Genomic DNA, 12,128 nt, shown 5'->3' with positions numbered 1-12,128 from the left:
ACACTAAGAAAGATCCTGAACTTATAAGCAGGCTCTCATTCTAAGAGGGATCCTTATTTGTATGCCAAATGCAGTGGTTTCATATTCTTTCCTATTATCTTGTTTAATCTTTGCAACAGCTAATTGAGATAGATAAAGCAAACAAACAACATTATTCTCACTTTCAGTATTAAGAAATGAGACAATTCAGAATGAATGGCAGCATGGATTTTGGAGTCTTCATTGTTTCAGTTCAATTCCTTTGCTGTAGCTGTTTGGCCAAGTTGCTTGCTCTCTGCAGGTCTCTCTCTTCTCATCTGTAGAATGAAGATCTCTATTCGCTGGTGGGGGTGTATGGATCTTATGACAATTTGTATAATGTGCCTGGCATGAAGCACCCATGCAAAATGGTCAGTAAACTTATCCCTAAGCCTTTCCTAAGGATACCTGGTGAATGTTATAGTTGAGTAAAGGCCAGAATCTTGGATAAAGAAAGGCTACCGTGACATGCTGTTTGGGTCAAACCAAAAGATTGTGGAAGTGACAAGGCATTAGACCGAGAACACCCTTTCCCTGTGACAGGTGTGTTCCCTCAGTTGAAGGGGATCAGAAGAGCATATGGAATGATTGTAACCAAAGGCCAATTTGCCGCTCGTGTTAGATGGAAGGAGCATCATAGTGACTCAGAAAGAGCAATGAATTCAGAGTCGAGAATCAGGATTTGGATTCCTATTTTTGTACACTGCCAGCTAGATTTGAATCCCATCTGACCCCCTCCTGGCTGAATGACCTCATACCGCTTCTTCCTCACCTGTGAAACAGAGCTAAGACCTACTTTGCCTCTTTCTAGCGCCCACAGTGGGGATCATACAGGGCACTCTGACCATGACCATCTATAATGGCTTGAACTTGCTTGAGTTGAATACGTCTTGATCTTAGACAGCCGAAAGCCTCATTAGGGAGGGAGCTCTATGATCTACAATCCCAGCCTAATATCAGGCTCTCTGACACCACCAGCTCCATGGGCATGGCCACTGGCCAGGCTAGTCATGTGTAGGGAATTGGTAGCAGCCACCCGCTCACTGGGGCCAGCCTCACCTCCAGCCAGGGAGAGAACTTCATGTGTGGGGATGATGCAGGCCGTCGGGGACAATCTCTCATTTCCAAATATTCCTGTGACCATGATTTTGATACTTGACTGTGTGTTATATTGGAAATCGCATCGGTGTAGGAGATGGAAGGCCAGCTTCTCATGCAGATTTCCTTCCTCCTCCCCTCCCTCCTTTCCCCCTCCCTCTCTTTCCTTCCAAAAAGCTGCTGTGATCAGCAGAGCACATGCTTCTCTGTGGGGCTGAAGGCCATTGCCTTGGAGGACACATCCAGGAGCCTGGGAAGAGGGGGTGAAAACACACTTCTATTCTGGGCCTAGGAAACGAGGATTTATTACTCTCCCTGAGACAGGCTGGAGGCCCAAGTCTGGGGCAAGCCTGGGTGTCTTGTGACTAAACCCTGGGGCTGCTGGTGAGCGTCTGGTGGAGGGAGGGGGTTAGATGGGACTCCGCCTGCATCTTGAACTACTATAAATGTCATAGGCCTGCTCTGACCCCACCAGCCAGGAAGCAGGCTCCAGCCAGGCCTGTGGGGGCCTTTTTTGCTCTGGAGCACTCCTGAGTCAGCCGCCCCTTGGTGTCTGGGCTGAGCAGTTGACCCTAACTTAATGAGACCACGATGTGGGTGTCCAGGGCCAGCTCTCCCGCAGGCTGCTTCCCTTGGAGCCAAATCAATATTTATTAATGATCTGCCCCCACTGGGTGCCCCTGGCTTCACAGAGGGCCTCTGTTCACCAGCCTGCCCAAGTCATTCATTAACCACCGAGCCCGGCAGCCCACGAGGCCGTGGCAGGGTGCACAGAGGCCAGCCCACCGTGGACGTATTTGCAAAGGTCATTAATGAGCTAATCAGATTTAACCTCCCAAAACAGAGGCCTGGGTTGCTAGGGTCAGTCTCGATTCCCAGCCTTGTGAGTGAAGCCATGTAGCAGGGAGAGGCCTGAGACCTTTCCTGAGAGAGAGAAAGGACATGCGAAAGTGTCTTGGAGAAGCAGAGAATTTAGGTGTAAAGAGCTACTAGCCCTAAACCCAGGGAGGCTTGGGACAGGTGGTGGAGAGGACATGGGACTGTCCCAGGGATTTCCTTCAAGCCCCTTGATATTCCTGTTTTAGTTCATTACCTTCTGCTCTCCAGATGGGAGAACAGGAATCTAAAATAAAGGCCTCCACCCAGAACCTTATTTAAAACCAGCCCAGCATCCTGGTGAAGGACACAAGCTGCAGACTTTTAATTGCTCTCAGCAAGCTTAGTGATGATGAGCAAATCCCTTTATCTCAGAACCTCAATTTCTCATCAGTAGAGCAGAGAGATGAATGTCTACCCCCAGGAAGGCTTTGAGAATTGAAACAGACAGTGGAGTTAAGTGCTTAGCACAGTGTCTAGTGCATCATAAGCTGTCAAAAAATATGTAACTTTAAAGGAAAAGAAAGCAGCTTTTGGCTGTGAAAACTGGAAGAGCCGAGGTGTAGGGGATGGGGACACAGATATGAACTCTGACCCTCTTGCCAGTGGCCTGTGTGACCTGTTGTACTTAACCAGTTAAGTATAAGTGTCTCTTTTTGTGTGTAAAGTTCGAGTACAGTGATGGCATCGATCGACCTGCTGTGGGTCATTTGTTTCTCACCTAACCAAGGAGGCAGGCAAGGGGTCATCTGGCTCATCCATTTCACAGATGAGAAGCCAGCGACTTGAGCATCAGCAACTTGCTCAGAGCCACACGGTTTGTGGGTGGGAGAGATGAAACGTGAGCTCAGACCCCCTGGCTTCAAGGCCAGGATGTGTACACCCTTCTGGCAGTATAAAGTGTAGGTACAAGTGTGAAGGCTTGGTCCTCTGCAGTCTCTGTGCCTTAGCCCCTGGTGCACACACACTGCTTGCTTCACAGCCTTGCTCAGGTCTGCCTCTTCCCAGGAAGTGAGCCACGCCAGAACCTTGACCCCCTATGCCCCAGAACTTGCCTTTCTTGGGTCTCAATTCCTTAAGCCTTGTCTCTGCTCTTCAAGTTGACAGCTGGTGAACACCTTTTCTTAATTGTTAGGCCTGGCCTGGGTCCCCCTTCTACCCTGATGGCACATAGGCCATACCCAGAGGCCTCTGGGAGACCATGCCTTAACTTCAAGTGAGGTCTGGAGAGAGGATGAGGGGGTAGATTCAAAGGCAGAGCTGGGCTGCTGCCTGGAGACAGCATGTACCAGGCCTGTCACCCCTTATCACTTAGCCTTCAACAATGATAATGGTACCAAATATTTACCAAGCACCTGTTATGTGCCAAGGACTATTCTAAGTGCTATTCATACATTTGATTTTTTTAATTCTCACATACTCTGAAGTGCATATTATTATTATTATATTATTATTATTATTATTATTTTTAAGTTGTACTTGTTTTTTTAAATTGAAGTATTGATATAAAATCTTATGCTGGTTTCAAATGTACAACACTGTAGTTCAACAGTACCCATATTATTAAATTCTCACCCTCTTTAGTGCATCTACTATCTATCAACATAGGAAGATGTTACAGAATCATTGACTATATTCTCCATGCTGTACTACTGTCCCCATGACCAACTTTTATTGTGACTGTGAATTATTGTGCCCTTCTATCCGCTTCACATCTGCCCCAAGCCCTCCCCCTTGGTAACTACTAGTCACTTTTCAGTGTCTATGAGTCTACTGCTATTTTGTCCCTTCTGTGTTGCTTTGTTTTTATATTTCACAAATAAGTTAAATCATATGGTATTTGTCTTTTTTCGCCTGGCTTATTTCACCGAACATAATAGCCTCTAGATCCATCCATGTTGCAGCAAATGGGAGGATTTATTTTCTCTTCATGGCCGCTAAATGATAGTGAAGTACATATTGTTATTATAGCCATTTTACAGATAGGAAACTGGAGAACAAAGAGGTTAAGCAATTTGCCTGACGTCCCTAAGTCATGAAGTCAGTGGCAACATTGGGATCCCGGCAGCCTGGCCCCAGAGCCTATGTGACTAGCCACCTCTCCAGCCTGGCTGTGTTCCTAGATTCTTCTGGGTGGAGACCGGGACCAGGACCACTAGAGGCACCTGGGTTTGGGGACGGCTCCGTGGCCTTGTAGTGCTGCCTGGGGGTCCCTCACAGTCCCTGTGGCAAGGGCTTGGGGTTGGTGGCCTACTTTGGTCTTTGTCTCCTTTTTGTCAGGACTTGAAACCTTTGAGTCTTTGTAACCCTCTCAAGCGCCCCAAGGTCTGAACAAAGCCATGTGGTCCAACTAGTGTTCTCTCTTTGGAGGAAAGAAAAAGCCACCCAGAGCTGAAAATACGCTGGTTCTGCTGCCCCCTGGCGTTCAGTTGGGAAATGGCTGCCATGGGCAGCTCTGAATCAAGGCCGAGCAAAAAGGTTTCTTTCAATCTGTGGGGTACACCCTCGTTTCTATGGTGAGAGGAGAAAAGGAAAGGATAGGGTCTGTGCATTTCGGGCGCTGAACAAATACAGTGATTATACTTCCAGAAACAAGCGAGGCTGACACACCTATCAAACAAGTGTACTTTCATATGTCCTTCGGCCGGCCTCAGCCCTGCCCAGGCATTCCACGCTTCTTGGACTATCAAACCCAAAAGGAGCTGCAGCAGCAAGTGAATCCACCACCCCACATTCGACAGATGGGGAAACTGAGTCCCAAGATAAGAAACCTGTTATATCGGAGCTGGACTGAGAGCAGGCTTCTGACTCCAGTCTCTCTTCTTTCTCTTCCTCCTCCATGTCCTCCTCGTCCTCTTCTCCTTTCTTCTCTTCTTTTTTTTAATCACTATCGTCAACATCTTTGTCATCTTAATGGTTAACATTTACTGTGGGCCAGTCACTGCACTAAGATGTGTCACATTTGCTATGATATTTAATTCCTGCATTGATGCCATGATACAGAAAGATAGTTTTAATCCATTTTTGTGGCTAAAGAAACTAAGGCTCTGAGAGATAAAATACTTGCTAAAGTACCCAAAATAAGTGGCAAGACTTTCTAGCCTTGCTGGAAGGCTTTCTCCTCTGCTCTCTGTACTATGTTGAACTAAGGACAGAGTGTAAAAAAAAAAAAAAAAAAATTCCCTGCAGCTAGCAGCTGAACAATAACAGTATTTACTATGTGTGTAGGTACTGTCTTTAGCATATCACATATGTTAACTCATGTAACCTCATATGGCTCCTAGAGGGTAGTGATTTTAATGGTAGTAATAGTAGTGTTATTATTATACTCACAGACAGGAAGACTGAGGCACAAAAAGGTTTAATTTAATAATTTGTTCTGGGTGCCACACATGGTAAGTGCAGAGAGAGCAGTCCAGCCAAGGCTGGCTGGCAGTGTAGCCAGACCCTTCACTGTTGCTAGACTGACTCTCCCTGAGACAAACCGAGACCCAGCTCAGGACTAAGGATGGACCCTGGCTATCCCACATCTCCTTGAACTGGCAAGGCAGCGTCCAATCACCAAGCCCCTCACCCTGGGGTCTGGACCTTGGGATATACGATAGTGCCCCCATCCCACTACACCTCCTCACCTTCTTCAGGAGCTTCCGGCATTGTTACACACTTACATTTGTTTATTGCTTATTTTTTTGTCACCCCCACTAGAACATAAATGCCATGGGGATGAAGAGTCCATTGTACATATCCCTCAACATCCAGTGCCTCATAGTAGCAGGTGCTCAATGCATATTTGTGGAATCTGCTCTGTCAAGCCTAGAGGTCCCCGAAGTCACAGGTGGTGCAACCAGAAAGGGCTGGCTTGCCCTAGCTCTGGGGATGGCTGTTACGGTGGCAATTCTGGACGAGTCCCAGGCAAAAGAGAGATGGCGAATGAGTGGGGAAGGGGTGCCTTGGAAATGAGGTGCTGGCAACATTCTGGGGCAACAGGAATGGTTTCAGGTGAGATCCTGGCCTCAGCTGACTACCTGACCCTTTCTCAAATGCTTCCAAACCTGGGGAGGGAATAGAGCCCATTTCCAGTGCTGACAACAGAGGTCCGTTGTGCAGGGCAAAGCACTGGACTCAAGGAGAATGGGAAGCTCATGGAAAAATGCAGGAGGCCAAGTGGGAAGCCAGCTTCCAGCTAGGTGAGCAGAGCATGGTGCTGTCAGCCCAGACTCCAGAGTCGAGCAGCTGGGACAAGGAGGGCTATGAAGCCTCCTACTCTCCCTGTGAAATGGGGACAATCATCACATCTACCCCCTGGGGCTGTCATGAGGACTGGGTGAAGGAGTGTGTGTGAAGTGTTTAGGACAGTGCCTGGCACAAAGCAAGGGCATACACGCGTTAGCTGGGGCTACTGCTATGGTGGCTGTTCCTGTCGTCAGAGAGGGCCCATCTTGCGAAGTGGGCGGGAAACCTGTAGGAGCATGAAAACCTCCAGGTGGGAAACTGCAAAGAACAGGCAGGTGGGCTCCAGGACCTGAGACCTCCAAGTCGGCCAGGCCTGAACGTGCATCCTGACTCCGCTGTTTCCTAGCAGTATGTGTATTTGGATTTGCCACTTAACCTCTCTGAAACTCAATTTCCTCATTTGTAATATGGAGAGACCAGGAGCACTCACCTCATACTTAAAATATTTATAACAGCCCGCAGTGTTAGTTTTTATTACTAACGTAGGCAGTAGAGAGCTTAGCTGCTCAAATCTATGGAAACAGGGCTCTAACTGGACTTGCATTGATGCCGTTGATTCTTGCCTGGCGCTCCTATGCAGCGGGTGGACCGTGGATGACGGTTCCCCAGCCTGGCCACTAGATGGCACGCGTGTTCTTTCCTGCCTCACCTGGGCGGCGCTAGGATCAGAAATCACAGGCCAGAGATGGAAAGCTACCTGTTACGGGCGACACTGGGTTGCGTCCTTCGCCTGCATTCTCATTTATTGCTGGTAGCAATCCTCTGATTAAAGAGATAATCCACCAAAAACGCTAAGCACAGAGCTCAGCACATGGTAAGGCCTCAAAAAACATTTGCTCTTCTTACTGTGGCTATTCCCGTTTTCACAGCTGGGACTGAGGCGCAGAGAGGTAAGTCGGTAGATGGAGCCTCGGTTCCAAGCCAGACTGTCAGGTCTGCATCTTTCCCACTAAACTTCATTTCAGGGGAAGCATTGGCCTCACTTCCTGGCCCCCATTCATGTCTACTTCTGCTCTCCGTTTTTTTTCTGTATCTACCACTTTCTTACCTCCTGTGTGATCTTAAACTAGTTACACAGGCTTTCAGAGCCTTAGTTTCTCATCTGAGATACTTCAGGAACAGCGCCTAGGTGAGCTGACCCTCCAGGGTGGCAGTCACTGCCGTTCGTGTCTCACGTGTTAACATAACCAGAGTCCCTTCCTCCCCTCTTCCCTTCCTTCCTTTCTCCCTCCTCCTTACACTTCCAATATTTTACAATTGTATTAGTTAATTATACATCAATAAAGCTGAATTTTAAAAAATAAATAAAATTTCCAAGAAAAATGGGATTTAACTTTTGCATGATAGTAATTTGGGAGTTGTCTGGGACCCCGCTGGCCACCATCACTGACTCGACTAATTGGGGCTGCTTCCGCCTTTCTGACGTTGGTGTGGACGTCGGCTTTACCCTGCCAATCTGCCACTCAGGACGTGCCCTTTCTGTGTTGCAGTACCCTGGTTCCCGAGAACCATTCAAGAGCTTGACAGATTTGCCAATCAGATTCTCAGCTATGGAGCAGAACTGGATGCTGACCACCCTGTGAGTCTCCCCCACCACCATCCCTGCCCCCACCTACGAGCTGTGTGTCTCCATTTGTTTATTTGCACAACAAACATTTATAGGATGCCTGCTCTATAGCATCACCATCACCATGATCATTTGCTGGAGCAAATATGAATCACCACCTGGAAGCTCTTGTTACATGTACTGCATGTATGTAAGTGTGTGTATACAAACACCCATATAGGTAAATCATCTTTATTTCTGACTTAAATCATAGAGGTTTAAGTTAAGTGCCTGGGAAGCATAAAGGTATGTAACAACTCTGCCAGGTGCAGTGGGATGGGACAGTGGGGAGTGTGGTACTGAGTAGAAAATGCTAACTCAGATAAGGAGATGGGAGACATTATGGGCTGAGGGAACAGTATATGCAAAGGCTCAGAGTCTTGAAAGTATCAGGAATGTTTTGAAATGGCTGGTTGGTGTGTTAGGTGTGAGGGTCACCTTTTAAGAGGTCTGACATACCAGACAGAGAACAGACTATGTCCTGGTCCTGTGGGTAGGGGAGCAGGTCCTTTAATGGTTCCTGAGTGGAGCACCAAGGGTGAGGGGGGTGTTTTATTCCCTTTTCTCTAGGGGGAGGGTCCAGCCTGGGCACAGGGCCAGTTCTGACAGCCTCCCCAGGTGAGAAGTGCCACCATCCTGTTGGCAGAACCCAGACAAATGGTTCCTTTGTCTTTAAGTGGCTTGGAAGCTGTTTCCATTCGCAATGAAATTTAGTCTCAGTGGGAGTGTCTGCATTCATCAGGAGTCTGTATTTTCCTCACATCTGCGTGGGTCTCTAGTTGGGTAAGCTGTGAACTTGCTCTTCACAAAAGCTCTTTTCGGTAAGCACAGCAGATGTTCCCATTTCACAGACAGATTCACTGAGGCCCAATGAGCACAGGTGATTTTTCTAAGGTCCTGTGCTAAACTTTGGGTCTTTAAACTCTTAGCCCAGTGCTCACTGTGCTTGAAGACAAAGTTCTAACTCATGGCAGAAATTCCGGCCCTTTCACAGAGACACAGGGGGAGCTATTTATGGGGCAGGCTGGCCTTTTAAAACATGAATTGCTTGTTCTAATTCAAAGAGTAAACCCCTTACAGTGGGCTTGAAAATTTCTTTGGAAAAGCTGATTCAGGCCGTGGGACTGGCCCATCAGGGTGTCCTCTCTTCTTACCAGCCTCCAGTGCCCCTCCCTGACCCATGTCCCTTCCATGGGCCACGGTCCCTGTTCCTTTGGAGCAGGAGACGAGGCCAGTCCACAGACACGGCCATTTCCCATACTTTATCCCCATGTCTCCTCAGAGGCAGATGGGACTGGCCTTAAAACTCTCTGGGATTCATTTCTCCTTGCAGACCAGCCCACATCTTTGGCTCCCTGGCCTCTCAGTGTCATGAGCTTTGTCATAAAAATACAATTTGTCAGGTACATGGTGCCCCTGACAAGGAGGCCAGGCTCTCTCTGTTCCCTCCTGCATCTGCTGATGGGAGGCCGGGACCTGATGCTCCAAGGACAGAGTGGACCCTCCACAGTGCTTCCCCACAGCCCCAGGCACGGGCGCTGGGCCCTGGCCTCGGCGTGAGGGGGCCGTTCGCGGGAGGACCCGCTGTTCCTTTCTGTCCCTGGCGTCCAGTGTGATCTCCTCTCCCCTGACCTTTGGCAGGATGCACTGAGGTCTGACCCCGCAGCCACCTCACTGCGGGACCTCCCAAACAGCCACTCTGGGAAATGAGGTCAAGGAGAGAAGGATTATTCCCAGAACGAGGGTGAAGGTGCCTGCTTTCCAGCCTATCGCCGTGGGAAAATGAAAGGAGATAGCCGTGCCCGCTCTCTCCGCCCTGCGCTCCTTGCTCTGCAGCCTCCTGCCCTCCTGCCCTCCTGCCCTCCTGCCCTTCTCCCTTGCCTCCTCCTCACACACTTACTCAGTGAATGATGTTCAGAGCTGACGTGTCTTGAGCATGGACCGTATGCCAGGCGTCATGCTAAACACTGTGCCTGCATTTTATTCAACTGAAGGGTTATGACCATCCTGGGGAGGTTTGTACGTCCTCATTTGCAGATGGGAAATCTCAGACAGAGAAGGTGTAGCCCCACGAATATGTGAAGCGTGTCCCAGGCCATGTAAAGGAAAAGGGGTTGAAGTGATTAATAAAACACAATCCCTGCTCTCCAAAGGCCTCCAGTGACCAGTCTGTTTCCCAAAGGGATGCCAGAGGGGACTGGGACACAGCTGTGAGCTCAAGGTAGCACCCGAGCGGGTCTGTGCAGTTTCCATTTCTAAAACTGCCTCTCTTTTCTCTGTGCATCTCCCAGCCTCTGCTTCTGTCCCTATTGTTTCCTTTACCTGGGGTGCTTTTTCTTATCCTCTTACCTGTTCTTTCCCCATTAGCAAACCTCTCTTCATCTTTAAAGGCTCAACTCATGTATCTTGAGGCCTCCTAAGTCCTTCCACCTACCTCTTCCCCAGGCCAAGCTGATACTGTAGAACTGGGTGCATTGTGTTTTATAATTTGAGCACAAATTATCGAGCAAACTAAATTCACTACCACATGACTTGTAGCCCCATAGGAGATGTAAGATATACATATACACAAGTGAAAAGTTATATCCATGATTCCAAAACTGTAGGCTATGAAAAAAGTCTCATGATCAAAATAGAGACTATTTTAAGAATATGTAAGTCCCATTATCTCATTAGAGGCTTTGTGAAGTCCCATAAAACTGAAACATAATGTTTCTCAAACTTATCCATGAATTAGCTTTTTAATGAAACTTCTAGCAACATTATCTTGAATGGCAGGGCTCCATGGAACACAGTTTAGGTAATATTTGGTTAAAATCTAACATGAAAGTATAGGGTTAAACACCAGGCTTAATGAGTCAAGTAGCATGTGCTATCAGTTCTAAAGTCACTGTGGATTGGAATAGTTAGGGAGGACTTCTGGAAAGAAGGAGATCTGAGCTGAGCTCTCTAGCAATTAGGGTAGGCTAGCTGCTTATCTGACAATCCCCAAATTGCAGTGGATTGACCCAGTGACATTTACTTCCAGTACAGGTCAGTAAGGAAATTGCTCCACACAGCCATGCAGAGATCAGGTCTCCTTCTACCTAAGGGCTGTATGTTCCTCCAAGTCCTTGGAGCCCTTTCCATTCTGCAAGTGCATAGGAAATGAGAGAGGGGATTGCTCCTGGGAGGTTTTATGGACCAGTTCTGGAGGTGACTCACATCCCTTCATTCAAATTCTATTGACTACAGCTCAGTCAGATGGCTGTGACTAACTGCAAAAAGCCTGGGAAAAGTAGTTTAGCAATTGTCTCTGAAAGAAGGAGGGGGCAGATCTTGGGGAGCATCAGCAACCTCTGCTGCACAGCCCCTAACCCCAGAGCTCCCTATTCCAGTTTCCCTGCACCTGCTCCCTCCTGTGACTGGCCTGAAGAGCTCTATTAGGAAGCTTTCTGGTGGAGAAAATATCAGCCAGCCAACACAACTATCCTTCTGTGTTTATTTCTACTTCTTGACCTTAATCTCTCAACTGCTTTTCAGTCTTTCAGGGTATAGGTGCTGAGTTTCTCTACTCTCCAAAAAGAGGCTTGCTCTTCCCCACTTTATTTCCTATACTTCTCTCCTTTTCTCTTCCTTTTCCCACCCAACCCTCTCCACCTAAGAGCCTGGTCAGAATCTATTCTAAGGATGTCAGCAAAGACTTGTTGCAGTCTTACTAAGTTGCTCTGTCAAAGCACTGTTTTCAAAGAGTTAAAGAACAGCTGTCATGCAGATATATATATAGTAAACATCTGCCAAAGATCCACTGACTCAGTAGTAAGGGAGCAGAATGATGACAAAATGGTGCAAAGGAAGATACAGGAAACCAAGGTATATATGGTCCTTGAAATACAGAATTCTGGAGTAAGATTGCCAAGATGGCTACACACATGATTATCTTCCTGTAAGGCAATAAAGCGATAACTTTGAGTATTGTCTTTTCTACTGGACAAAAATCATTTGCAGCTTGATGGTATAATAAATATTTTGCAACCTATCAGTCTCCTCTAAGACAGCATCTAACTTTGAGGAGTTTGTGCCTTGCTAAATAGTAAATTGCACATCAAACAAATATGTGTGCCCATAGAGCATACACTGAGCTCGTTAGACAGTGACCTAATATGACTCTGAAAAGGCATACAGTAATTTTTTGCCTAAGTTTTGCATAATTTTTCTTAACTCCTGCTCAGGAGGATGAGGATGCTGATTATACTATGCATTGAAAATCGTGTGATAAGTAAGACAAACCGATTCCTGAGTTTAATAATCATTAACA

At 47.4% G+C, this 12,128-nt stretch overlaps 1 protein-coding gene across 2 annotated transcripts in view; it reads left to right on the top strand.

Moving 5' to 3' along the window:
• Window positions 1-12,128, top strand: part of PAH (phenylalanine hydroxylase) — a 64,085-nt gene that overhangs the window by 18,055 nt on the left and 33,902 nt on the right. The window contains exons 4-5 of one of the 2 annotated variants that reach the window (XM_073213725.1): window positions 5,698-5,991; window positions 7,716-7,804. In XM_073213725.1, coding sequence (XP_073069826.1) covers window positions 5,698-5,991; window positions 7,716-7,804 — 383 coding nt within the window. The remainder of the gene's footprint in view (window positions 1-5,697; window positions 5,992-7,715; window positions 7,805-12,128) is intronic. The other variant, XM_037007122.2, reaches the window with a different exon arrangement.

The sequence above is a fragment of the Manis javanica genome, chromosome 10, assembly GCF_040802235.1.
Source record: "Manis javanica isolate MJ-LG chromosome 10, MJ_LKY, whole genome shotgun sequence".
Classification (NCBI taxonomy): Eukaryota; Metazoa; Chordata; class Mammalia; order Pholidota; family Manidae; genus Manis; species Manis javanica.
This window is presented reverse-complemented; position numbering and strand designations above follow the sequence as displayed.